Source organism: Anarhichas minor, unplaced genomic scaffold (assembly GCF_050575085.1).
Source record: "Anarhichas minor isolate MPS153535 unplaced genomic scaffold, ASM5057508v1 ptg000046l, whole genome shotgun sequence".
Lineage (NCBI taxonomy): Eukaryota > Metazoa > Chordata > Actinopteri > Perciformes > Anarhichadidae > Anarhichas > Anarhichas minor.
Window position 1 is genome coordinate 334144 of NW_027466492.1, and position 27766 is coordinate 361909.

Genomic DNA, 27766 nt, shown 5'->3' on the forward strand with positions numbered 1-27766 from the left:
GTGAATGCCAGATCAATGCAATCGTTTCACATGCATGTCGGACACAACAGAGTCAGAAGAGGTGAGTTTTGATCGCGCGAATCTTCCACGTGTGCAGCCACGCGGCAGTGCTCCACTGTCGGATTATGCCTCTAACAGCGTAATGAACACTTCGTTGCTGCAGATGCACACGCGGGACCCAAAACACGCAGGGTACAGATAGCAGTACAGCAACCATTCTACACAGCAGACACAACCACACAGGCTCAGCTTTGGTTTAGAATGGTTTGGATGGTACCCTGCCGTCCGCGCTGTTCTGTTCACTCCAAACCTCAGTCTGTCGGCCGGGATGAAATGACGAATAAAATACCTTTTGGTTTATCATTCATGTGTTTATTGTCAGCGTTTTTCTTTTTTCATCTGGAAATTAATTTAAAACGTTGAGTTCAGTTTGGATGCAGCTCTGTGTTTGCTGCTGCTCTCTGAAAACAGATAACAGAAAATGTACATTAAACCAGAAATAACAACATTCAGTCATTCAGCTGCTAACATGAAACACCGTTTCAGTCTTTGTCGCATCTTGTGCACCAAAACCACACAGCAGTATGCAGTCATTTATGAGGATTTCAGAAGTGTTTGTACCAGAATGAGTATTGTTAATGATGATGATGATGATGATGATGATGATGATGATGCCCATGGTAGCAATGCACTGAAACTTTATGCAACTTTTTCTTTGCACTAGGGACGCCGGCCTGTTGCAGAGTTGATGGTCAGTGGTGTTTGGGGCTCCAGCGGAGCCTCTCGTGAGCCTCTCGTGAGGCAGAAGAAAGTTTTATTTGAAGCCGTTTTCAGGATCAGTTTGTAAAAAAAACAATCCGCCAATTCATCCACAGGCAATTCATCAACAGCAATTTTGATAATCGATTCACTGATCCGAGTCATTTTTTGAAGCAAAAACTCATTTGGTTCGACCCTCTTTGAATATTTGCCGCTTTTTTCTGTTTTTATAACATAATAAAGTGAATATCTTTATGGCCAGCTGCTCAGACAAAACATGACAATAAAAGACGACACCTTGAGCTCCATGGAAATTGTTTGATATTGTTTTCTAATGTTTTATAGACTCAACGATTTAATTGAATTGAATTCATGCGTTATGTCAAACTTCAGTTCTGTAAAGAACAGCTGTAAAACTCAACCGTCACATTCTACAGACAGCATGTGTTGATAATGTTTACGTGTTGCATATCACGCTCGTCATTCGTCACACACCGCCTGGAATGTATAATTTACAAAACACTTTTGAATAGGGCTCAGACTACAGCGACCACAATCAACCTTCAGTTTCTGAGTATAATTATTTAATTTTTTTAATCTAGCATTACATTTTTATATGTTTCTGAGGACAATCAGGGCTGGCAAATCTAACCACTCAGTGGACACATGGATCTTTTATTTGGAGGTTTTCTTATAAAAATGAATGCACCCGTTTTCTTACAAAATAATCCTCCGCCACATTAGACAACACCTCTCTCTCACACACACACACACACACACACACACACACACACCCCTCATGTGCTCCCTGCAGATGCAAACAATCAGAGATATTTCTAAATGTTACTCCAGAGGACGTTCTGAGATCAAAATTGAATAGTGAATATTTGCTACCATGGTTTCTCTCTTCCCAGGACCCCAGAGCACCACTGTCTATCTGCCCTCAGCCCGTCTGTCTCTCTGTATGCCTGCCTACAGCAGCCTGATGATGTATAAATGTATGGGATCATAAGTATTTTCTGTAAAAAAACTAACAAACAGGAGATCCAAGTTTATGTATAGGGACACTGGGAAAACTGCCCTTTGTCATTGTTACGTTTAACTTTTTTTCAGTATGTTATGAAGTGAGATTGAGGATGCACCGGGTTGAAAACACCTCCTCCACACACACAACAGGACAAAGAGGTTGCATGAATGACATAGTCTCTTATTATGGTACTGCTGTGCATGTCTTTCAAGCCCCATCCCTCCACTATGCAATCACTGTAACATACCGGGGGAACACAAGCTACCAACGCGAGTCGAGGGTGAGTGAATGAACCGATAACAGTGTGTAAAATGATCAGAACCAACTGGGAATCATTTGCTCTGTACAGCCGTTTCTTTGAATTGATAAATACAAATTGTGATATTAAAAAGTTCATGTTTGTGGGTGTGCTTTTGTGAAGCAGATAAGTGAGGTCTGAGGGTCTTGAAGGGTCCTTAGTGTGCTTCATGGAGGGCCACAAAGGACCAGCTCCATTAGTTATGTTAAAAAAATAGCCCACTTCAAAGTCAGCGAGTATACATTTTGGAAATTAGCTGCTAGTCGAGAAAATACATTTCAACCTCACCGTTTTCATGTTAAATATGTTTGTTCTTCTTCTCCACACTGTTGTAGTTATTATCAGAGGTGGAATGTAACTATGTGCATTTACTCAAGTGCAGTACAATTTTGAGGTACTTTACTTGAGTATTTACATTTCATGCTACTTTCAGCTTCTAGTCCACCACCTTTTGGAGACAAATGTACTTTTTGTTTCTCCAGCTCATTTATCTAACTACATCAGTTACTAATAGTTCAGAATATTAAAACAAAATATAAATCAATTTAACTATTAAAATATAATAGATTAAGCTAACCAGCCATATGCAATGTGATTAAAACTAGTCCTGACTTTATCATCTGCACATTGAAGTATATGATTACATCACTAATTCTGTAATATAATATATATGAATCTGGAATGTGCCATTCTGCATAATGAGTACTTTTACTTTGGGTGCTTTTTAGTATATTTTGATGCTACTAATATATTTACTTAGGTAACATTTTGAATGCAAGACTTTTGTTTGTAAAAGAGTGTTTTTACACTACATTATTTCTTCTTTTACTGAAGTGAAATATCTGAATAATTCCTCCACCATTAGATGTTTTCGCTTATTGTTCTTGGGGCGTCAGTCTGCCTTTATTTTGAAATGCGTATGTGACACCGGAAGCGGAAGTGCAGTACGGAACGTGTTTAGTGACGCACAGTCCGCCATTTATGACATCTGAAAGTAACATATACACGGAAGAAAGGCGGTTGTTGTGTTTCAAGTCCAACTGACTCTTATTTAAGTTACTATTTACGCTATAAAAATGCCCCGCGAACCGGCGGACACAGCGAGTTGAGCTTTAGCGTCTGACCGAGGAAAAATGGAGGCGAGGTTCGGCAGCGAAGTGGCGTCGGTCGTGGAAGTTGCCATCCAGGCGACCGTGTCCGTTTTCAGGAATGTCTGGGCGAAAGAGGCGCCAAACACGGAATGGGAAGAGGCGACGGTCGGCGAAATCCAGGAGATAGAGAAGAGCCTGGTGGTTCAGATCCACAAGGTGTTCACGGAGTTCTCCTCGGAGCTGTTCGAGGAGAACGAGGCTCTGCGGGCCAAAGTGGAGCAGCTGGAGGACGTGCTGCAGAAGAAAGCCGGGCAGCTGGAGCAGGAGCTGGAAGCCAGAGTGGGTCAGCTCGGCCGGGAGATGGAGCAGCTGGAGAAGGAGCTGAGGAGCATCGGGGAAGGCGGCAACAAGACGCAGGGAGGCCCGACCCACGTCCTGGTGCAGGACTGCTCTCTGATAGGTTAGTCGATCGATCACTGTGATGGTCACATGACTCATCAGTCAGTTACGTTGAGTTTAGGAAACATCTGGGGGGGGGGGGGGGGGGGGTGTTAGAATGTTGGGGCTCAACAAGGTGATGAATTTATCTTTTAACTATGTGTGCAACAGTCTGTCACTAACTATTCTATTATGATAAGTCACAATTTACCAGAGACTTAGTCAGATTTTCTAATTGTGTCTGACCTAAAGCCCCAAACCTAAAGACGTTTCATTTACAATAATATTCAATATTGAAATGTAGTAAAACTGCACATTTGAGAAGCTGGAACAACTGAATCTTTGGCAGTTTTGCTCCTCATCGCACAACACATGCTTGGTATCTTGATCATGATGTGACATTATGTCTCTCTCTCTCTGTCTTTGACAGGAGCACCGGTGTTGTCCATCTCCACCGGCCCTGCCGCCCCTCTGGTCAGTGCGAAGGAATCCACGTCAAACCCGGTGACAGCGGGGAGCCCTGAAGCTGTTCCCAGCCCCACAGCTGGATCAGTGACTTTCCCCAAACCAGCGACAGCCCCGACGGTGTTCGGCGACGGCCCTGCTCCCACGGTGCCGCTGGTGGGTGCCGGCCAAGTCGTCGCCCTGCCTCCCGTCTCTGCGGCCTCACCGGAGTTTACTCCTCAAGGCGCCCCCAGTCCAGACTCCAGCACCGCCAGCGGTGTGGACTCGGCACAGGAAAAGGTTGTGTGTTTCTGTGCTGTTTTTAGGTTTTTACTCTGCAGATCGTGATTTGTCTGAATGCAGCAATGTCTTTAAAACTGTCCAACCTGAACTATGATGTGTCCGTATACTTCAGCTGCATCTCAGTGGGGTTCATGTCCCACTCTGGTGGAGATGCAGTGTGTAATATAAGGGCGAACAGGCTGACTGCCAAAAATAAATGTTTCTAAATAACTAGGAAGTATAATTCTGAGGAAATCTTTTGCTGTCGGGGTGCTGATTGAACGTCATTTAATGGAACCAATATTTTTTTAATTAAACCTATCTTACTTATTTTTTCATGCATCACAGAAATCTGTAGAAGAGGCACCTTCAGGGAGGCCGAGGAGGACCAGGAGAGCAACTTTCAAAATTGAAGAAGGTATGATCAGATTTCAGACAGTTGCTTCTTACAGGAATGGGTAGAGGATGCAATCCTCTTGGAAAAAAACAAACCATTAAAATAAAATCTTTAAATAATAGACTTATTTTGTAAAAATTTTCTCCTCTATTTCCAGTTTCCACTGACGACATCGCCGAAGAGAAACAAATCCAGACAGGTGGAGTGCCGGGAAGGAAGCCTAGCAGAAAAGACGCGCAGACAGCAAAGCGGTTCTCCTGCGAGCACTGCGACGTCACGTTTCATTTGAAGGGCGATCTGAAGAAACACGTGAAGGTCCACAAGAAGCCTTTCCCTTGCGAGAAGTGCGGCAGAAGTTTCCTGGAAAAGAAGTCTCTGGAAAACCACCTCTCGCGTCACGAGACGAGCAAAGCGCCCCTGCCCTTCCCCTGCTCCCAGTGCAAGAGGTCGTTCCGGAAGGACCAGTCGCTTCAGAACCATCTCAAGCGCCACCAGCGGGCGAAACCGCCGAAGCCGTTCGCCTGCGACCAGTGCGGGAAGACCTTCCGGATCGAGCGGTCTCTGGAAAACCACCTCCTGCGCCACGAGAAGTGGAAGCAGATGTTCCAGTGCCAGCTCTGCGACAAGACCTGCAGGACGTCGGTGCAGCTGAGGTGCCACATGGCCGTGCACTCGGAGGAGCGGCCGTTCAGCTGCGCGACGTGCGGGAAGGAGTTCAAGAGCAAGGACACGCTCCGCTTCCACCAGATCGTTCACTCCAACTCCAAGAAGTACAAGTGCTCCATGTGCGAGGAGACGTTCAAATATGCCCACTCCCTGACCGTGCACAAGAGGAAACACACGGGCATCACGCCGTTCACGTGCACCGTGTGCAACCGGTCGTACCGGACCGGCACGGCTCTGAAAAGGCACAGTGTGGTGCACACGGGGGAGAAACCGTTCACCTGTCACATATGCGGCGCCCGGTTCAGCCTGAACAACAACCTCAAGCGGCACCTCCGCATTCACACGGGGGAGAAACCGCACTCCTGCCAGGAGTGCGGCAAGAGCTTCTCGGACAACACTAAGCTGAAGTCCCACATGCTCATCCACGGCGCCAGGAAGCCGTTCATGTGCGACCTATGCGGGAAGACCTTCCTCTTCAACTGCAGGCTGCTGATCCACCAGAAGTACGTGCACGCGGACAGGAACCAGGAGGTGGACGGCACGCAGCGGTTATTCCAGACCAGGAAGCGGAACAAGTCGCTGGTGAAGCCGTTCAGCTGCAAGATATGCCTGAGGGGTTTCAGCGCTGCGGGCTCCCTCAAGCTCCACGAGAGGGGCCACTGCGAGCACAAGGAGTTCAACTGCGGCATATGCGGGAAGTCGTTCCACAACAAGTACTCTTTCGGCTACCACCAGAGGAGCCACGCGGGGGAGAAGCCCTTCGTCTGCGACGTGTGCGGCAAGAGGTTCTTCCACGCCGGCAGCCTGAAGCAGCACGAGCGCATCCACACGGGGGAGAAGCCGTACAAGTGCGACCAGTGTGGCAAGGCCTTCCGAACGGACGGGAACTTCTACAGGCACCTGCGGATCCACACGGGCGAAAAGCAGTTTGAGTGCTTGTACTGCCACAGGAAGTTCCACCAGTCGAACCAGCTCAAGTCCCACATGCAGATCCACACGGGGGAGAAGCTGTACTCGTGCCAGCAGTGCTCCCGGGGTTTCTCGGACTCGAGGCAGCTGAAGAAGCACAGCTGCGACGGGCCGTAGGCAACGATGTCCCACCAAACGGGAGGACTTTGACAGCGTGTTGTATTAAGGGAAACCAAATTACTTGTGTGTGGATCAGTGCCTTTAGTTTCATCTTCATGATCTATTGTTGGGAGCAGGTACAATTCACGAAATTAACATGCTAAATTATTGACTGAAGATTTGTATATTTACTTACCTGTGATAGCTTCACAGTGGCAAAGGGATGTTGGTTTGTCCTCATGAACTAAAAGCTTTTGTTTTGGGCTGTTGGTCACTTAAAGGCTCACTAACTCTTAGTTTTCATTAATCTTGGTAGCCTAGGGATGTATCCATAGTAATTAATACAGTAATCGATTGTAAAAGTAGCTGCAGCTCCACTCTCATTCGGAGTGTTGACAGTGAAGAATAGCAGCATTGTTTGTGGCATTTATAGTTCTGTTTTTTTCTGTGTCTCAATAACCTCAGCTGTTAAAAACACAGACACTTCTGTCAAAGACGTGAAACCCCAAATGTCGAGGTAAGATAATGTAAATGTTTTTAAGGTGACAAATGCAGCAACGATACCAGCTTCATGATTTCAAAAATGTGTTGTATGACCTTATTTACAGCAGTTGAAACTATTTATCTTCTCCAGTTGAGTTTGTGTTTTAGTGAAGTTTGAGGGTCTTCTTTTTTTTTCTTTTTTTTTTATCTGTATTTATGTTTTGTTTATTTGTAATATTCAATGAAAGGCCATTAAGATGTAATTATTTTCAAAGAAAAGAACTAAAATTATTTTCTAATGTAGAATTATGTGTATAATGGCATACTATTTTCTCGTTATTGCAATAAAAGAACATTTGCAATCGAAGCGGCTTTCAAGAGTTTTATTTTGAAATACGACTACATTTGTGCCACTTCCATTTCCGGAATCAATGGTCTGTCAGCACTGTTAGGAGTCGGCTGTTAGCGTTGAAGGTAAAAATGTCAGAAAACCTAGTGTTTTATTCAGAAACAAAGTCCATCATTGAGACGGTGATTAAGACTGCTGTTGATATCGGAAATTCCAAAGAAGAAAAATTAACTACGGAGCCAAATATGAGACGTGAGGTGAGTCAACGTTTAGTATTACTGAGACTTGCATGTCGGCATACGAACAACCGCGATGGCTGCAGACACCAGTTGAGTGTGTTGACCGGGTCAGAAACACTGCAGCTGGGGGAGATGGGACCAACGGAAAGAAGTCACGTAGCGTAACAAAGATGGCGACCTGTCATTTTAACAGTCAAATGTTACGTTCCGAGGGGAAACAAAGTTCTTCGTCCCTAATAGGCTGGACATTGGTACTTTAATATTGGTGTTGGCTCCTATTATGTGTTTTTTTTTTTTTTAATTGTGAGTTTTGTTTAGTTTTTTGATAAATGGCGTCTGGTTTACAAGGTCCGTTACCGTCGTCCAGTGATGTCAAGGGTGGACTGTCTGCTCAAGATAACCCGGACTAGTTATAGTTTATGCAGCAGTGGTGGGATGTAACTCAATACTTATCATTTACTTATACTGTACTTCAGTACAATTCTGAAGTACTTGTACTTTACCTGGATAACAGTCGACGTGTTATTTTGTTTTCATGCTACTTTCTCCTTATACCCTACTACGTTTTGGAGGTCAATAATGTGTTTTTTTCCACTTCATTTATTATTAGTTATTTCCACATATAGGTTATTAATACAAACTATAAATCATCGAATAAACCATGATTATTATTGAGTATTTAGCTACACACGAGCTATAGAGTGTTGCAGGAATGAGTCCTTGTATAAAACCAAGGAACCTATAAAAGAAGGTGTCATTATGCCAACGTGAGCTGTAACCATAGATATCTATGGTGAATCTGGCTGGGATGGTGACATATCTGTGTTGTTTCAGCTGTTACTGAAAAAATGCTTCTACAAAATAGAAATAAAAAACCCTTATGTGATGTATGATGTTTTTTTTATCAGAATGTGGGTGTTTGTAATTATAGGTCTCCGAACAGATCAACAACACAGAAGTGATGAGCTACAGTGGGACCCATGGTCCTAAATAAAATGGGTCACGCCCCTTTAACTGTGATAGAACAGGCACCCATGCAAAATTAACATGCTGTCAGGATGACATAATGACCTTTCTTTTAAGGTTCCTTGGGTTGGTCTTCAAAAATGCACCACCATATATATATATATATATATATATATATATATATATATATATATATATATATATATATATATATATATATATATATATATATATATATATATATATATATCTCAGTGGCAGGCCGAGCATTTTATACCTGGGCCTTCACTGCTGTCGTACTACAGTTGAACCACCTAATAACCTCATTATGACGCCAAAGCTACGGGTTATTATTTGTTTCCTGTAAAAATGAAGCTCAACACCTACAAATACACTAACTGCAGAGTGCAGATACATGAACATGTGCATAACGGGATTCTGCGTCATTAACGGACAATGCATATAGTAAAATCAATCCAGCAAAACTGCAGCAAAACACGTATTCCACCACACACTAAAGAGCACGGGCCATTCAAATATTATTCACATCAGAGGGAACAATATTAACCATATCATGAAAACAACACAATAGACACACTAACACAGTAACTCTCCTATCACTCTCTCCAGGAAATACACGACACCTTAGTTCTTGTTACTGACGGATTTATTCGTCTGTCAACACCGAGAGGGAAATGAGTCCATTTAAACACATGAATCTTCAAAGATCCATTTTATTACACATAACTTAATTTCTGAACTTATTTGTTTGGTTTTCTTTGTATGTATGGGTTACTTGTGTTATGTATGGGTTACTTGTGTTGTTACCGACATCTGGTGAACGTTTCATGTCAATAGCACCTTGAGAAATATATTTACTGATAAAAATGGTGACGTGTTTAATACTTATTTTACCCGCTATATATATATATATATATATATATATATATATATATATATCATTACATCAGTAAATAATTTATAGTGAACAGTGTTGACCGCTTTATCTTAATCCTCACAGACGGATTTCGTGGAAATGTTGGCACGGGAGGCGACGAGAAAGATCGACGCCATTTTCTCCCAGCTGTCCTCAACGCTGCACGACGACAACAAGAGTCTGCAGGCCAGAGCGGGGCGGCTGGAGAGCGAGCTGAAGCTCACGACTGAAAACTTGGAAAATGCCACAACGTGGAGGGAAAACGTCCTGAGCGGCTGCCCCGTCCTGTTCGAGCAGACCGGCTTGATCTACACCTTGAAGCCCTTCGGGACGTTGAAAAGAAAGACAGATAAATTGACGGAGGAAGTCACAGAAACAGCGCCCGCTGCTGGGATGGAGAGTGGACACGATGCTGGTAAGGAAAGAAAATCCACTACGCATGACAAACTCTATTAAAAGCTCATGTCCTCCTGGGAAAATAACAAGCAAAACGGGAAGTAGACACGGCACTCGGAGGGGAAGCGGGTTCCTTAAAACAGAACAATTCAACACTACTGCATCTGAGATTGACTGAACAGTTCATTAACGGCCCGTCGACAAGGTGACATTTTAACTTGTTCATGTGGAAGTAATAAACATTAATACACAGGAAGAAATACATATATTCACCCATTCACACACTGATGGCAGGGGCTACCATGCAAGGTGCCACCTGCCATCAGGACTGTCTAATCATTCATACATCGATGGTACAGCAAGATGTCTGACCCAAGGACAGTGGAGCCGTGATCGATCCGCTCTACCAATGACCAGTCACCCAGTATTTTAACCAGCAGCTTAATGCCAAAATGTTCCCTGTTATAAAAATAATTGCCTCTCTTACTCCTGTGTGACAATTCTTATCTTTCTTTTCTCTCCTGTCTAGAAGCTGCAGAGGGTTACACCACGACAAACACGGCCGAATCCCAAAACGCTGACAGCCAGAACGCACGGGAGGTGCCAGCCAAGAGCAAAGGGAAGTCCTTCGTCTGCGAAGTCTGCAACAAGAGCTTCAACCGGCGCTTTCATCTGGCGAAGCACGCCAACACTCACAAAGAGCAGAGGCCGCTCGCCTGCGACCAGTGCCCGAGGAAATTCCGGAATGCGGCGACCCTCGAGCACCACCTGCTGCAGCACGAGGAGAGGAAGCACGCTGCCTTCGAGTGCCGTCTCTGCAAGAAGATGTTCAAGACCAAAATGTACCTGAAGACCCACCAGCTCGTCCACACGGACGCGAGGTCCTTCACGTGCCCCGCCTGCGGGAAGGCCTTCAAAACCAAGCAAGCGCTGGGGGCCCACCAGGTCGTGCACACCGTCGAAAAGCCGCACAAGTGCGCCGAGTGCGGCGAGAGTTTCCGGTACGCGTTCACGCTGCAGTGCCACAAAAGCGTCCACACGGGGGAGCACCCTTACAAATGCTCGGTGTGCGACAAAGCGTTCAACAGGAGGAGGTCGCTCCGGACGCACCAGTCCGTCCACAGGGGGAAAATGTTCACGTGCGAGACGTGCGGAGCGGGCTTCACCCTGCAGCACAACCTGAAGAGGCACATTCGCATCCACACGGGCGAGAAACCCTTCAAATGCGACGTGTGCGGGAAGAGCTTTGTTCAGAACAAACTGAAAGCGCACATGCTCCTTCACGGCGCCGCCAAGTCGTTCATGTGCGACCTGTGCGGCAAGACGTTTCTCTACAACTGCCAGCTGCAGAGACACCAGAAGGTCACCCACGACGAAAGACACGGCCAGGTCATCAGAAAACGAACCCGAGGCAACCGCCGAGTCATCTATCGACAGGACAAAACCACGGTGGACATGACGCCGTTCAGCTGCCGGACCTGCCGCAAGGGCTTCGACACGGCGGGCTCGCTGAGGAGACACGAGCTCATTCACACGGGGCGGAAGCAGTACAGCTGCGACGCGTGCGGGAAGTCTTTCTTCTACAAAGCCACGTACGACTACCACCAACGGATCCACTCGGGGGAGCGGCCGTTCGGGTGCGACGTGTGCGGGAAGAGGTTCATCATCCGCCAGGCGCTCAAGTCCCACGAGCTGCAGCACTCCGGGGAGAAACCGCACACGTGCGAGCACTGCGGCAAGGCGTTCAGGATCTACACGAACTACCTGAGGCACCTGCGGGTCCACACGGGGGAGAAGCCCTACGAGTGCGAGGTCTGCGGCGTGAGGTTCAGGCAGCTCGGACACGTCAAGTTTCACATGCAGGTCCACACGGGAGAGAGGCCGTATTCCTGCGGCGGCTGTGGACTTGGGTTTTCGGACTCGAGGCTGCTCAAGAGACACAACTGCGCCTGAGGAGTACCAGAACATGTTAGGGAGCGCGCCTGAAGCCGAGCAGCTGGTGAGAATCATGACAACGCAGCAGGGACTTCAAAAAAAATTCTTACGTGTGTTCCTGTTCCTGAAATGTATGAAAGCTACACAAACATTTAACTAGAACCAAAACCATCTTGAAGAGAATGTTTGCTTTGAAAATGTTTACTATTTCACTGCGAGAGCTGTAATTGAACTACAAACCTAAAAATGATGCGCTTGAGTAAAGGTTTAATTTAAATGATATGATTCTTTGTTTTTTTCATATTTTCAGTTTTGCTTTAGCATTGGATCATATTTCATGATACGATCGAAACAACAAAGCACAGTAAAGTCTGAATGAAACTAAAGTGCTCTGGATAAAATCAGAGTTTTTTCTTCTCCAGTAAATGCTTTATAGCTGTCCAGGTAATGACATAGATTTTATTTTGAAAGGAAAAACAAGATGTTGCACGGAGTCACCTGCAATCACTGTACAATACATGATGTCACACATCATACAAATATTGTGCTTTTTACCTCACTGCATTTATTTGACAGCTTTAGTCTCTGGTTACTTGGTTCCAGCCTCACAAATATGAAGATTTGCTGCTTTTCTTTTTTTAAATAATTGTAATGATTTTGTTTGTGCAAAATTTTACAAACCAAACAACATAACCATGAGTTAATAGTTCAAAATGTGCTCCATCTCAAACAACTACAACAGTAAAGTCCTGCTTTTTTATTTTTTAATGTTTCTATCTTTTTTTTAAATATTTTAAGTCACAGGTGACATGTTTCTGGATTGAGTACTTTAACTTTTAATACTTTAAGTACATTTAGCGGATTATACTTACATACTATTACTTAAGAAACATTTTCAATGCAGGACAGAGTATTGTACGGTGTGGTATTAGTACTATTAGTAATTAAAGTATCTGAATACTTGCTCCACTGCTGATGTCCACTGATGAGTGGTGAATAGGACCGTAGTAAGTCCGCGTGCTCTTATTTTGAAGAACATGAACTAGGAAGAGGAACATCCGTGTTGTGAGCGGCACGAGTTTGTTTGTTTTTCAGCATAACGACAATATTGCAGCAGTAAATGTAATTTGTTTTATTACAAAAGTATATTACTGAAACTAAATTCATAGCGGACACACTGACTTGTCAGAATGTCTGATTTGGAGGCGCAGGTGGGCTCCATTTTGGAGACAATGGTGAGTACGACATTGACAGAAATGACCAAAGTTATCGGTGGCTCCGCTTCAACACGGTCAGAAGTGTCGTCATGTACGACCGAGAACATGCACGGGTCCTCGGAGGAGAAGGTACGTTAAACCGTGTGTGTGTGTGTGTGTGTGTGTGTGTGTGTGTGTGTGTGTGTGTGTGTGTGTGTGTGTGTGTGTGTGTGTGTGTGTGTGTGTGTGTGTGTGTGTGTGTGTGTGTGTGTGTGTGTGTGTGTGTGACGTGCTCTCCTGTGTCGGGCTCCCTCCTTCTGTGGCGTCTAAACAGCCAGCTGAACATAGAAATAGAAGAGCTAGCTAGCTGCTCCAGTGAGTTTATATCGCCTACACTTTAATAACCACTCACTATAGTGCTGCTATGCCGGGTTTAGCCCATAATGTGACTAAATTGAAGTTAAACGTGTAGCTCTGGCCAAACAACAACCGGGAAGAATCCATCTTGTTCGCCATTTTGAGTTGGACAGCAGGCCCGGGCCTCTCTATCTGCTGTATGTCTAGAAGCGTCTGAGCCACAGGTTTCACTGAACGTTAACTGCTACCTGCAGGTCCAGGGTCAGTTTATCAATAGTTAATGAACAGTTATAGCGAACTGTGACCACGAGGACAGCAGGGGTCCAACCGTGACAGTACAACGTTAAATATGTTTTATGTAGTTAGTTAGTTAATATCACAAGCCTGCGAAAACAGTACTCAGATACCTGAATGTAGAAATACTCTGTTGCAAGTTAAAGTCCCGCTTTCATAACTTTACTTAAGTAAAAAATACAAAAGTATTAGCATCAAAATATACTTTAAAATGTACCTAAAAGTATTATTACTTGATTATAGTTATTGATGCATTCATGTGTTCATCATTTTAATGTTGAAACTGATTACTGTGATGCTAGTTTTTATTAAGTTACATAGTGCTGGCTAGCTTGTGAATTTCCCCCATTAAAGTCTAATCATATTTTAAGGTAAAGTAATAAATTATGATTTTTTTTCTGATTTATGTTCAGTTTTGTTTATCTGTATAGTAACCAAAACTATCAAATGAATGTGAAGTAAAGCGCACACTATTTGCCTCTGATATGTGGTGGACTAGAATATGAAAGTAATGTACAAGTACCTCAAAATTGAACTTAAGTACAGTATTTGAGTGAATGTACTAGTTACTTTCCACCACTGACATACAGTTCAGTACAACCAATGGTTGGAGGCTACTATGTACATTTACTTGAGTACTGTACACGAGTACAATTTAGAGGTAGGAGTACTTTAATTTTATAGTATTTTAAACTACGTTATTCCTCTACTCCACATTTCCGAGGGAAATGTTGTAGCTTTCACTGCGCTGTTACTTTTCAGAGGAATGTCAGTCGTTTTTCATTAAATAGTCAATTGTTAAGTCTATAAAATGTCTTGTAAATGGTTTTGTATAAATTACTTAAACGGTTATTTAATTATTTACCAATTTAAGTTGTCCATTAGTTTACTCTTGATGGACTTCTGCTCCATAAAATATGATGCGTTGATGCAGATAAAAATCAGTCGCTAGTACATAAAATAGTAGAAATGAGCTCCACCTCCACCAGCTACAACACTAAAATGCTGTTTACATGTTAATTACTGGTGTAACGGATCACCCATCACGGTTCGGATCACTCGTGAACCGCGGATCAATTGAGTATTTTTTTTCTTTTCTTTTTTACAGTGTAATCATCATAGTGTGTAATACAGTTTTACTGCTGCTGTTCCTTTTCAAGTAACAAGACCCTGAATATCAATGCAGAGTGTCAGTGAACAGGTATAAAGCAGTAGTGTGTTCACGTCAACGGAGCAGGTTAAAAGCATTTAACGGCGAAAGTCATGACGAGCGGAGGAACTTGAGAAGCCCCCAGCGTCATTTAAGTCGCAAGTTTGGGAGCATTTTGTCTTCCGTGTAATTTATAATGACGGATAAGGGTGGTGGACAAAAGCGTTACGGTATGTAGGCGTTATTTAAAGAGAAAGACATACGATAACGGCAATACATCGGCATGTCCACACGTATGAAGAGCCACCATCCCGTCTGTCAGCGACGGGGGACACTATGGTGTGGAAAACAATCCCCTCACGCACCCACTTCAGTATGAAGCTGTTCCAGGCCTCTATGAGAAGGAAAAGACTGACCGCTTTCACCACGGCGGAGTGATTCATTGTCCGGTGCTGCAGACACGCCCCCTCTGTGAGAGTCACACAGACACACACCTGGGGCAGGTGCTGACAGAAGTAGAGTGGAAGCTAGACAGACCCAATAGTAATATCACTACAGAAAGGTCTACTCTCTCCCCAGGCAATGTAGATATTCTCATCTTTTTGAAAATAATGGTAATGGTAAACATTATTGTGTATTTGAATGACATAACCTGACAGGAAGTAAACAAAGACCCAAGTTGTTGCCGAGCAGTTCGGTTCAGTTGAAACAGTGGAAGCTAGCTCACTGGCTGTTTCTTTCTTTCAGTATTGATCAAAGGACAGGGTATCAACATACCTCATGTTGCACTTAAACTTAACAGAATTTAATATTCTTGAATGTTTTATTTTTATTTATTTCATTTTGTTTCAAATTGGACATCTTCAATATTTTAGTTTTTATGTAAGACTATAGCCCAAAGTTATTTTCTTTAAGTGTTCTTGGAGTTCTTTAATTAATAAATGGATAGCAAAGTTATATTTGTCTCCTCCCCTTTTCTTTGTTGATCCGAAAAATGATCCGAACCGTGACTCAAGAACCGTGATCCGAACCGAACCGTGAGGTTTGTGATCGTTGCACCCCTAATTAATAACATAAGCTAATACGTTAGCATGCTAGCAGAGATTAGCATTCAAATAGCAGTACATGTAATTAGCTCTCCAGCCTGACAGTGACTCATTCCTTAACTACGTTGCTATAAACATTCCCTCAAATCATAAATATATATATATATATTTAACTAACTTCAGCTCTCATAGAACCGGACTGTCTTTTAGATTAGCGTTAGTCAGCAGAATTATTTCAATGAGCTCCGCCATTTTAACATGAAAATGAAAAGAAATGTCTTTATTTTACAGTTACTAAGGCTTCTCAAGTGAATACAGATGTTATATCTAACATGTTTCTGTTTAAAGTCAGTTTACATGTAAATATATGAAAATACATGAGGTCAGGTGAGAAGCGCTCTCTGTTCTGATGACACTTCGCTCATCACTACTGACGGCTTTCTTCTGCTCTACTTCCGCTCTACTTCCGTTAGCTACTGATGCTCAGTATACTGCTTAGAGCGCCCTCTGCTGACAATGTTGGGCTTAGCAGAAATACAATAACCACACATCCCAGTAAAAGACCTAATGACAGCATGACACAGGTAAGTGACAAAGAAATAGTAAATGTTTCTGAGACCTTTAGCTTTTACTGAATTCAAATAAATAGGGGGGGCTAATTCTTCCCTGTGTTCTCAAACACCCAGTGCCACACTAACTGAGGATAAATTAGAGAAACTCTTGATCTCAGCAGGCTGTTTGGTGGGTCGACAGATTTCACCCTGGACAAAATGAGTCACAAGAAGTTTGAGTCGAGTCTGGATTCAAACTTTACAACATGGTCTGGCTGTGAGGTGACAGATGAACACTGAACCAACATGACAGCCTCATTCTGAGCTTTCATCAGTATCTGTTGTCTCCTGTGTGTGAGGAGGACTCAATACAACTTATTCACACCCAAACTTCACCAAATTAATTCACTATTTTTTATATATTATTTCATGTCAGTGTAATAAATCCTCTTTATTGACTAAGTGCACAAACAGAATGTTGGTTGTAAGAAGCGACCTGTGATATAAAACTGCTCATTTCTCTGTGACTAAGATGTTTTAGTGAGGACAGTTTAAAGGACAGAGACTGACTGACTCATGTCCTTCTGCTCTAAACATGAACTCTGTACTTTGTGGTGTTTCAGGAGGAAAACTGACTCGGTTAAACTCTCATATTAGTTTCACATCTTCTCCATCAGCTTTGTATGAAACCCTGTAAATAAGACAAGAAGAAAATACTTTGTTCATTCTTGAATCAAGAAATATTTTATTCATCATGTAAAGCTTCAGTTTGTTCACATCCCATCAGTAAAGTCTGTTCAATGACTCTTGTTCAATGATTTCATGAACACATTCACTTCTTCCTCATAATCGATTTGTTTGACCAAAATCTCAGTTATGTAAAAGAGAATAATGAATGATTTACTTATTGATTATGATGATAATAATTAGTTATATAATACATCATAGAACCTCTTTTGTACAACGATTAAGAAAACAACAAGAACATTGAATCTGTGATAGAAAATAAACATAATTTCACTTAAAGAAATCTTTACAAAGAGTGCTGAGAACTAAATCTCTTTGATAAAAGAAGCTCTGGTGATTTCTCTCTTTAAGAGCCATGCAGTGGAAGAGAAACAACAACTAACAAATACATCAATACTAATATTTATCAAACATTTAAACCTCAGAGCAGTTTACTTTTTCATGAAGCGAAATATCAGTTCAGGTCAACAAAGATCATCATGAGCAGCGACAGCCTCCATGGCTAAACAGACACAGGAAGGAGCTCCACATAAAGACACTCAAACATTTACACAACAATAATGAGAAGATGTCAAAGCACCGCCCACAATGTTTGATTGACAGCTGAAGAACAATCAGCAATTAAGCGACAATGATGGAGACAAAATGAGTTTCAAGATTAAAACACAGAAATTAATTTGCTGTTCCTTAAATCACTTTTGTCTATTTGAGTTTACAGAACTCAGCAGTGTTTCCATAATCATACATCAAAAATCCAGCATAGAGAGGCTGAGTGAATGTGGTCTGGACTCTGTGGAGGAGAGTCATGGTTTGAGAGACGCTGTAGAAAGACAGAATACCTGCTCTGTGATCCAGGTACACTCCTACTCTGGAGGACAGAGGACCAGAGACGGGAGTTTGGATATAGTTGTACAAAAATGTAAAACTGTTTTTGTCACAACATAACGCCCAAGATTTGTCATTGTATCCAAACACACATTCATCAGTTCTGCTGATATTCTTGTATGCGACTGCTACATAAACTCCTCCTCTCCACTCCACCTCCCAGTAACAACGTCTAGTCAGACTCTCTCTACTCAGGACCTGATGACATGTAGTGAATCTGTCTGGGTGATTAGAATAAGACTGATGTTCTCTCATTAATGTTGCTTTTCTGTTCCCCTCAGATAATAACAGCTGTGTGTATGCTGTGTTTGGATCCAGTGTGATTTCACGTGAATATCTTAAGAACTCAGCTCTGGTCTTGGGCTCTGCGTGTGAAGGTGACAGTAAAACGTCCACTTCAGTCACTGCCAGTGAGACGTTTGTCCTCTTCTCTCTCAGAACGTCCTGTAGTTTATCTCTGACTTCTGACACAGCCGCCGTCACGTCCTCAAAGTAGCTCAGAGGACGGATATCGATGCCGGACGAGTCTGTAGGTTCTCTGAGTGGTGACAGTGAGGGGTAGTTGTGTAGAAACTGGTTGTGATCCTCTGTGTGTGAGAGCAGCTTCAGCTCAGCGTCTCTCCTCTTCAGCTCAGAGATCTCCTGCTCCAGCTTCTCCTGAAGCTCTTTGACTCGACTCACTTCACTTTTCTGCTGGGATCTGACCTGCTGCTTCACATCGGAGCTTCTTTTCTCCATGAGACGGATCAGCTCGGTGAAGATCTTCTCGCTGTCCTTCACCGCTTCGTCAGCAGAGCGATTGACGGCCTTCACCTCCTGCTGAAGCAGCTTCACGTCTTTCTCTCTGTCCTGGATTCTCTGCTGGATGTTTAGTCGACTCACCTCCAGCTCTCTCTGCCTCTCAGTCCTTTCTGCTGCAGCTGTGACTGTGTCGTGGCCTTTGTGTTCCTCCATTAAGCAGAGGTAACAGATACACTGCTGATCAGTGCGGCAGAAAATCTTCATCACCTCATCGTGACGAGAGCAGATCTTCTCCTGGAGCTTCTTGGAGGGGTCCACCAGCTTGTGTTTCTCATAGGCAGGGGATTCATAATGAGGCTGGAGGTGTTTCTCACAGAAAGAGATCACACACTGCAGACAGGACTTGATGGCTTTCAGTTTCCTCCCAGTGCAGACATCACAGGACACATCTTCAGGTCCAGCATAGCAGTGATCAGCAGGAGCAGCTTGGAGTCCAGTCTTCTTCAGCTCCTCCACTAAAACTGCTAACATGGTGTTTTTCAGCAGGACAGGCCTCGGTGTGAAGGTCTGCCTACACTGAGGGCAGCTGTGGAGTTTCTTCACATCCTCTTTATCCCAGTGTGTTTTAATACAGTTCATGCAGTAGCTGTGTCCACAGGGAATAGTCACCGGATCCTTCAGTAGATCCAGACAGATGGAACAAGAGATGATTTCCCGATCCAGCTGAACTCCTTTCTGCGCCATTTCACCTCTCAGTGACAACGACTGTCTGAGTTTCGCTTCACTAGAAGTGACTCTGCTTTGACTTCTGATCTGAACAACATGTGTTTGTTCAGTGAATGGAGGCTGTCAGCTCTATCGCTTCTACACCATGTTGGTTACACCCATCTTTAAAACTGTAGATCTGAAGGGGAGGGAACAAGGAAACATGTGGACAGAGTGGAGCGGCTGTGTTTGAGAGCAGGAGGAAGGAGGAGGGGTTATCAAGCTGTGCTTCATTCCAGGAAGAGGAGCAGCGCTGTGAATGTGAACTTTGTTTCCTCATTTACAAACAGAGCCTCGGTTAAAACCTGCTCCATGTTTGAAAACATTTAATTTCTTTAGTTGTTAAATATTTCTTGTCTCCTCAGAGGAAGAGTTATAGACAAACATGAAGCCATCAAAAGCCTAATTCTGTTCAGTTTTCTCTTACTGCTTAAAAACAGCTGACTGACAAAAGAGTTATCAAATTGAACTAATATGAAACATTTAAATTGCTGTATAATGCCTTTCTCTCATATTTAATGATCAACTTTTAAACATTTGTCTCGAAAGCAGTGGCGGGCTGTGCATGTTATACCTGGGCCTTCACTGCTGTCCTGCAGCTGAAATACCACCTTATAACCTCACGATGGCGCCACAGCTATACGGTTATTATTCGTTTCTAGGGCTGTAACTATATACAAATTCGTATTAAACCGTTCGGTACGAGGCTTACAAACCGAACAATACGTTTGAATAATACTTAAATTGTTGGAAATATAATGTTTTGCGCTCACGTAGGAGACAACAGTCTGTGTGACCTCTGAACCGGAACAAAAAAAACGACAACAATAAACAGCTCCGCAAGTGTTCTGGGAGGCTACGCTAACTAGCTTAACGGGAACACAACAGCAGCAACACGCATTCAGCTACACACTCGAGGGCCATTCAGATAGTAGATGTAAAAAAACAAACGCAGTTGACTTACCAAATACTGTAAAAAAAAACAGGAATACTATAATAATAAAGTGTGTGTTATCGCACCGTGTCCGTGCCATCATGTCATCATTGATGAGCAGAGGTGTGTCGTTCCCATCAGGTGATCCAGTTCAGCGTCTTCATGACGTCTCTGGCTCGAGAAGCCGTGGAGAAGATCTGCCAGCTGTTCCTCCAGTGTTCCTCTCTGCTGCAGCTAGAAGTACGTCGCCCCACTGCGCCCGCGTGTTAGTGTTTAGGTCATCACAGGAAAACACTTCTCATCTGTTGATATCATGAGGAAAAGTCCCAGCAATGTTTTCCTGATGCTGAAGTTGGTTTCTACTACTTTTCAACCATATCCGTACATGGCATGCAGTAGAATGCTTCACGTTCAGTCTCACTATCCAGCAGCATATGTTTTGCAGGAGCTTTCATTACTCTGCCAAAAAATGAATCTCAACAACATCGATGGACTTTATTTCTTCCTATAACCTTTTGATGAAGATATCCTAGTGCTGCAGCTCGCAATTATTTTTATTATCTTATCATTTTCTCTGTCGATCGCTTCATTGTTTGCTCCATCACGATTTCCTTAAGTCCCTCAAACAGCTTATTTCTTTACGAAAGCCAAATATATGCGGCTGTCATATAAATTGTGACATTGGAGAAGCTGGAACCAGCTTCATATTTAGTTTCTATCGTTTGACTTGACTTGATGTCCCACTGAAGTGGCCACGCCAGTGTTTATTCTGATCTGACCAAATCTCAGCTTGTGAGAAGAAACAGTTAAAACTAAGATGTCTTTGATTTTAGCACTTCAAAATATATTAATGACCAAGAGAAGGAACAGACATTACTGGCATTCATTGAAGTAGCACTGTAATGTTTTAACAATAAGGCATTTCTGGTTAGAGACATTTCAGCTTGCCCAAGAACATTTAAAATAACCTCTAAGATCTAAAAAATGATAAAAAAACAAGTCGTCCCATTTGTCCTGATTTCTTTTAAAAAAGTCTGTCTCTGTAGGTGACGCAGGGTGTTGCAGAGATGGAGGACCTGAGGAGGAGACTGGAGGTGGCGGAGACGGAGCTGAAGCTGGTGCTGGAGGGCAGCGGAGGCCAGAAGGAGGCGGAGGAGCTGACGGAGGAGGGCGGGGGAGAGAAGGAGGGCGTGGGGGCTCCGACCAACGGAGGAGAGACTGTCCAGAGCCAGCGATCAGGGAGGAAGAGTCGCAGAGGTGACGAGGTTATCCTTTTTACTGGGTTGCTTTTTCTTCATCAGACTCTGGGTGGAAAATTGGTTGTGTTGCTTCTAATATATTATGACACATGATGATATTAAAGGAATAGTTAGGGGCGCATCAGGTACTTATTCATAGTCAGCGTATTACAGTACAGTAGCAAAGCAATGTACTGCTGTGGACAGATGTGTTTTAGATACTTAAGAAAATCAATATCAATTTAAGTGTACGCTATAATTACAACCAAAGCCACTAGACTCCATTGACAAAAAACGCTGTTATCCAGTTATTGTGTTAACTCTTTAAAACACCTCAACTACAATAAACGCTTTATTGTTACTTGTAATGTTTTAGTTACCTGCCTGGGGACTACAGATGTAAATTAGCATTCTTGCTAACTCCAGCCTCTTTACATCTTGTAATTTTATACTGATGTTCATTAACATGCTCTGCCCCCGTCAAATACATGAATATATGATCACAGGTTGAGCTGCAAGGCTGTATATACAGCAAAAATAATAACAATAACCCCAGCTTAACCAGCAACAGTAAAGTGACTATGAATATATTCAATTTATCTTTAATTATAACCCAGTAATATAATATATATCATTCTGAAATGAACCATTTTGTATAATGAGTATTTTTACTTTTCATACTTTAAATGTATTTTGATGCTGATACCTAGTACTTCTACTTAAGGACTGTAGTATTTCTACACAGTGGTATTGCTACTTTTACTCTGAATAGGTCTTCCACCAGTGTACAAATGTGAGGAGCAGGAACTATATTTAGTGTTGTTTTATTGCCACTTGGCTTTGTAGGAAGCTATTTATTACTGGGAATGATGCATTTGAGTTTCCACATATCCATGAGCTAATGAAACGCACCTCATTGAGATCGTTTGTCTTTGTCACCACAAACACCGACACTGAGTTGACGTTGGATCAGTTTGCTGTTGAAGAGGAGACACAGTAGTGCGTCTCCACCACCTCTGCTCCCGTCATGCTTTCTCGTGGTCTCCGTCGTACTTTGTCTGATTATGCAGAAATTGCCACAAAAATAACTTTTTGCACTTCAACAGTTGTGGCTAGCGGTGATGCTGGAGTGAAGAGATCGCCCATAATTCACCTGTGGAAGGGCAGAACTTATGAGGTAAAGTCCTGTCTTCTTCTATGTAGATCAGGGGGGGGGGGGGGGGGCTTTTGTATTGTGGGTCATAAACAACAACATAAGGAATCACGGGCCAAACAATAGTAAAAGTGTAGTTTTCAACCAGTTACACTGCAAGAAAATCAGTGTTTCTACAGCAGAAAACCACGTGTGTCGTAGAGAATCTCTTCCCCATCATAACATGACTAAAGAGTTTAATGTTGGACTTTACAGTCGTTCACTAGCATGCCCACGTGTTACAAAAAGTGGTTCTGTATCTTCCGCTCTTTAATTGAATTTCAATCAATTAAATATTAAAAACTCTAATACAGAGCATTGCCACTTAAGATATTATGATGATATATGTGAATAAGGCACAAATTGCTAAATATAGGTTTCCTTTCAAGGCCTAAGGGCCGTCTTAGAAGATTACGATGTATTTGTAAATCTAATATAAAGATGTAACAAACAGAACAAGCCGAAATGGTCAAATATTGGTTTCTGTGCCAAGAGGTTAAGACAGAGATAACTCAACTAAATGTACTCGACATCTAGTGTTTAAACTATGATGTGCAGTGTACATACAGTGCAATGTATTATAAATATGCTCAGGCCATATTCTAGTTCATGTTTATAAAATCACTGCGGGCCGTAGTTTGGCTCCTCCAGATGTAGACGCTCTGACATCCTTTGCTGAGGTCTTTCTTTTCAACTTCCTGTTCCCTTCCACACACTACGCATGTTAAGACTGTTTAATTATGACGATTGGTTTCTGAAGAAATGTGTTTAATGAATGAATTAAGTTGAATTGTTTTATTGGTAAACTCTATAGCCAAAAATATGCAAACACCTGACCGTTACACCCAAATGTGACGTTGTTGGGCATTCATTTGTTGTACTATAACGGCCTCAACTGAGAGCGTTAGTGACGTCCCAGTTCACTCCAAAGGGGTTGGATGGGGTTGAACTGGGGAAACCGTTTCTTTTTAGAGCTGGCTTTGTGCACAGGGGACGCTGTCATGTTGAAACAGAAAATAGAGTCTTTCTCAAACTGTTGCCACAAAGTTCGGACTCCACTATTCTCTGAAAACCATTTCCCCTCATTGGCATTAAGGTGCAAAAGGACACAAATCTATGTGGACAGAGGCGGCCATAACCTTTTTCCGTAGGCCTCCCGGACACCATGTTTTGACTCTTAAATATGTCCACATTCTCTCAGGACTGTGTCCAACCTGTGATAATAAAGGAGGAAGGAGTGGAGGCGTTTGCTGACCAGGCGTTCGCTGACCAGGCGTCCTCTGATTCGGGTCAGTACAGAGAGGATCCAGGCCAGGAGGACGATGACGACCCGGACTACCAGGTTGATTTCGCCTGGTCCCAATTCATTCATTCATTCATTCAAAAAAAGCACGGCAGGTTATGAGGAAATGAATAAACAATCTGTGCATTTTGTTTTTCCGTTAGTTGGAGCCAGAAGATCCCGATAACGGCGACCCAGGATTCACCAGCAGACCGAAACGCGTTGCAAAGCCCCCAAAGTCCCATCGGGGTCGGGCGAAGAGGGAGAGTCAGGGCCAGGGCCAGCAGCCTCTGAGCTGCAAACACTGCCGGAAAACCTTCAGCTCAACCCTGCAGCTCAAGGCCCACCAGGCCGTCCACGGGGCCAACGCCGAGAAGCCCTTCCACTGCTCCCAGTGCGGCAGAGGCTTCGCGTTCCAGCGAAGCCTCAATGCGCACGTGCTGCTTCACACGGGTGAGTGTGGCCATACAGCACATGAGGCCTCTGCAGGAAGCACACAGTGACACTAGCATTCATTTGGAGGGCTGTTTCTGGCCTTCTGATGAATGTAAGTCCATTACGTAAGAATTTATGTACAGTGGCTTCATCAACAGGCGGGTGATGAGAGCCATGAGACTCAACCGTGCATTAAAGTGCCTTAAAACCAAAACAATTAGCCAAAAAAGGTCAGAAAACCTGTGATAATTATCTTTGTGTTTGTCAGTGCAAGACACATTCCATCCAGTCATTTGATTTATATTCATTAAAACTGTTTATTAGTGGAGCTATATAAGAGCATGCTACCTGTAAAGCATATTCTGTCATGCTTACAATACGCATTGCTCCCATACACAGGGGAGAGGCCTCACACCTGCGATGTTTGTGGGAAAGGTTTCACCCTGAAGCAGCTGCTGAGGAACCACCAGCGTCTCCACGCCGAGGTCCGCCCATTTCGCTGCGAGCAGTGCGGCAAGAGCTTCTACCGAGCCCACGGGCTGAAGATGCATCAGATGGTCCACACGGGGGAGCGGGCCTACAACTGCCAGTACTGCAACAAGAGCTTCACGATACAGGGCAACCTGCAGCGCCACCTGCGCATACACACGGGCGAGAAGCCGTTCCGGTGCGACACGTGCGGCAAGAGCTTCAACCAGGCCGACACCCTGAAGGGCCACCAGCGGATCCACACCGGCGAGCGTCCCTACAGCTGCGATACGTGCGGCAAGTGCTTCATCCAGAAGAGCGCCCTGAAGATGCACCAGAAGATGCACTCGGACGAGAGGAAAGCGCTGGCGTGCGTCGCGTGCGGCGCCGCGGTGGCCTGCGTCGACTCGCTCCGCAAGCACCTGCTGACTCACGCGGTGACCATCCCGTGCACGTGCGTGCTCTGCGGCCGGCGGCTCGGCTCCATCACGGACCTGCGCTCGCACCAGCAGCACCACACGGTGGACCGGCCGCACAGCTGCGGGCTGTGCGGGAAGAGCTTCAAGTCGTCCAGCTACCTGAAGATCCACCTGAAGACGCACAGCGGGGAGAAGCCCTTCTCCTGCCACATCTGCGGTCGCATGTTCACGCAGCACAGCAGCCTCAAGTCGCATCAGGTCGGTTTGCACTGAATAATGTTTTTAACAAGCTTTAGGCGGGCAAGACCTTCAGTTTAGTAGCTTTGAAAATGATGGATAAGTTGTTTGTGAGTGGACCGATTAGCTTTTGCAAAGACTTTATTTATCATCTAACTTCATGTTAAACTATTCCTGCTATTTTGTTTGTGTAGAGTTTGGATCATTTTATACTAATTATGTCTAAATTCGGAATATATGCGGCAGTGACGTTTATGTTTACACACACAGAAATCGACGTACTGTGTAGCTTAAGATTTATATGAACTTACTGCATTTAAGTAACATTTCAATTCCTGTGAATGTGAGTGAACACACGGTAAGAGTACGAAGCGTTTCTAGCATGAGGCCCAATGTGGTTTATATCAAGACTTTACTATCGTAAGCCCCACATCTGAAAATGATTTCAGTGACCGTTTCCCTTTCAACCTTCCTCCCCCCCAAAGGTGGTCCACACCGGAGAGAAACCGTTCAGCTGCGACACGTGCGGGAAGTGTTTCAGCAACACGGGGAACCTGAACAGACACCAGCGCATCCACACGGGCGAGAAGCCGTTCAGCTGCGACACGTGCGGCCGCAGCTTCAACCAGGGCAACAGCCTGAAAGCCCACCAGCAGATACACACCGGGGAGAAGCAGTTCATGTGCGACAAGTGCGGGAAGAGCTTCTCCTACCTGAGGAACCTGAAGGACCACAAGTGTTTCTACGTCTGAGGCTGACGCAGTGGGTTGGCGTTGGCTTCCCTGCACCTGTGGAGGAAGACTTTGTTGTGATGATGAAGTTAGGTTTTAAGCAAGGTCACTTTCGTGACAATCTAGTGTCCGCTTGGTGAGACTCGGAGGAGCTGCCATACCAGACAGTGAGAGACGAGGTCGGGACGCTCTCTGTGATTTATAGAAGTGGACCAACAGCTGCCCGGAGAAATGAAGGAGTCTGTCTGGGCAGTGGGATGGTCAGAGATGTGAACCAGGCCTTTGATGTTTGCCCTAAATTAACAACCGTTTAGTTGAAGTTGAAAAAGGTTTAAGAGGCTTAAGTGAGCACCTTCTTAATGTTTTGTATTTAGGGCATTAATCTGTCGTGCAGTGAGTGAAATGGGTGCGGCAGCTTGAATAAGCTACAAGAGATTGTAAAAGACACCAGTGCTTCTAAATGACAGACGACGGTCGGTGCTCATGTCGCCCTAAATTGAAAACATGGACACAGGAAAGACAAAGTGCAGCCTGGAGAGTGTGACGCTGGGTGCTACAAACAAAGAGTTCTACTTGTTAGTGCCACCATTGTAATGGCAGACACCTCATTGAAAATCAATTGTTTCAACTTTCATAGTCCCTTTAATTCAAGTTTTGGACCACTGTGGCAGATTGATTTAAAAGTGTACAACGTTTCATTACTTTCCCCGACTTTTATTAGAGGTATCGTAAACAAACCAGGCACAATTCAAATAAGCAGTATTTTGCAGACAGATGTTAAATTAGTATACCTCTGATTTAGATTGTAAAATTCAAAGTGTGACTGACTTGTTTTACTGTATGAAGCTTTTTTCAGGATTTTTAAACGACACAATTTAAGTTGTAAGACTGGTATTTATAAAGGTTTAACCTACTTTGGAAACAAAGTTGCCTTGTGTGCATTGGAAGATGTGCTGACTGAGAACAATAGCGTTGTTATTTTGTATCTGTAACTTCTCTTGTGGAGTGTGTGTTTGTTAAAACTCAACTTTGTGACTGTGAGTGAAACGGATAAACATTGAAATTTAAATCTTGAGCGTTTTATTTTCTTTTATTGCCTTATTATAATGCTTTTTGACAAATATGCAATCAAAATCAAATGCAGACACAAACACATTCAACAATTCTCAAGCTCATCTCCTGTAATGAACACAGTATTTAGGAACACATGCTCAACCAGGAACTGATGCAAATCACTGAACCAGAGTCCATGTTGTCTTATGTCGAGGCTTTACACTTATTTGTGCAAAGCATATATGCTCACATCCACATTGAATCCCTTAT

General features: G+C 43.6%; 4 protein-coding genes across 5 annotated transcripts; 3 read left to right on the forward strand and 1 right to left on the reverse strand.

Moving 5' to 3' along the window:
• The first annotated feature begins 3048 nt into the window (after nt 1-3048).
• Nucleotides 3049-7320, forward strand: LOC142971514 (uncharacterized). The gene is made up of 4 exons (XM_076112079.1): nt 3049-3635; nt 4044-4357; nt 4688-4757; nt 4894-7320. The coding sequence occupies exons 1-4, from the start codon at nt 3218-3220 to the stop codon at nt 6486-6488; spliced, it is 2397 nt and encodes a 798-aa protein (XP_075968194.1). The 5' UTR covers nt 3049-3217; the 3' UTR covers nt 6489-7320.
• Nucleotides 7321-7328: 8 nt separating this feature from the next.
• LOC142971517 (uncharacterized) lies at nt 7329-12543 on the forward strand. Its single transcript, XM_076112084.1, has 3 exons — nt 7329-7559; nt 9529-9859; nt 10370-12543. Exons 1-3 carry the CDS (start codon nt 7434-7436, stop codon nt 11791-11793), a joined length of 1881 nt encoding a protein of 626 aa, XP_075968199.1. The 5' UTR covers nt 7329-7433; the 3' UTR covers nt 11794-12543.
• Nucleotides 12544-12809: 266 nt separating this feature from the next.
• LOC142971516 (uncharacterized) lies at nt 12810-26928 on the forward strand. Of its 2 annotated transcripts, XM_076112082.1 has the most exons (8): nt 12810-13121; nt 20583-20681; nt 21488-21698; nt 22786-22856; nt 24073-24213; nt 24318-24606; nt 24988-25733; nt 26198-26928. In XM_076112082.1, exons 1-8 carry the CDS (start codon nt 12966-12968, stop codon nt 26462-26464), a joined length of 1980 nt encoding a protein of 659 aa, XP_075968197.1. In that variant the 5' UTR covers nt 12810-12965; the 3' UTR covers nt 26465-26928. The 2 variants fall into 2 exon arrangements, with proteins under 2 accessions (XP_075968197.1, XP_075968198.1); XM_076112083.1 differs by lacking the exon at nt 20583-20681.
• On the reverse strand, nt 17087-20844 carry LOC142971518 (tripartite motif-containing protein 16-like). Its single transcript, XM_076112085.1, has one exon. It carries the CDS (start codon nt 19484-19486, stop codon nt 17819-17821), a length of 1668 nt encoding a protein of 555 aa, XP_075968200.1. The 5' UTR covers nt 19487-20844; the 3' UTR covers nt 17087-17818.
• Nucleotides 26929-27766: the final 838 nt, after the last annotated feature.

What these genes read in the sequence shown, in the direction of transcription:
- LOC142971518 (XM_076112085.1), bottom strand. Translation starts at nt 19,486, where the DNA reads ATGGCGCAGAAAGGAGTTCAGCTGGATCGGGAAATCATCTCTTGTTCC.
- LOC142971514 (XM_076112079.1), top strand. Translation starts at nt 3,218, where the DNA reads ATGGAGGCGAGGTTCGGCAGCGAAGTGGCGTCGGTCGTGGAAGTTGCC. An exon ending in GCAGGACTGCTCTCTGATAG is followed by an intron (nt 3,636 to 4,043) that starts GTTAGTCGATCG and finishes TGTCTTTGACAG; the next exon opens with GAGCACCGGTGTTGTCCATC. An exon ending in TGGACTCGGCACAGGAAAAG is followed by an intron (nt 4,358 to 4,687) that starts GTTGTGTGTTTC and finishes CATGCATCACAG; the next exon opens with AAATCTGTAGAAGAGGCACC.
- LOC142971516 (XM_076112082.1), top strand. Translation starts at nt 12,966, where the DNA reads ATGTCTGATTTGGAGGCGCAGGTGGGCTCCATTTTGGAGACAATGGTG. An exon ending in AGGGAGGAAGAGTCGCAGAG is followed by an intron (nt 21,699 to 22,785) that starts GTGACGAGGTTA and finishes GCACTTCAACAG; the next exon opens with TTGTGGCTAGCGGTGATGCT. An exon ending in GGAAGGGCAGAACTTATGAG is followed by an intron (nt 22,857 to 24,072) that starts GTAAAGTCCTGT and finishes ACATTCTCTCAG; the next exon opens with GACTGTGTCCAACCTGTGAT.
- LOC142971517 (XM_076112084.1), top strand. Translation starts at nt 7,434, where the DNA reads ATGTCAGAAAACCTAGTGTTTTATTCAGAAACAAAGTCCATCATTGAG. An exon ending in AGCCAAATATGAGACGTGAG is followed by an intron (nt 7,560 to 9,528) that starts GTGAGTCAACGT and finishes TAATCCTCACAG; the next exon opens with ACGGATTTCGTGGAAATGTT. An exon ending in GGAGAGTGGACACGATGCTG is followed by an intron (nt 9,860 to 10,369) that starts GTAAGGAAAGAA and finishes TCTCCTGTCTAG; the next exon opens with AAGCTGCAGAGGGTTACACC.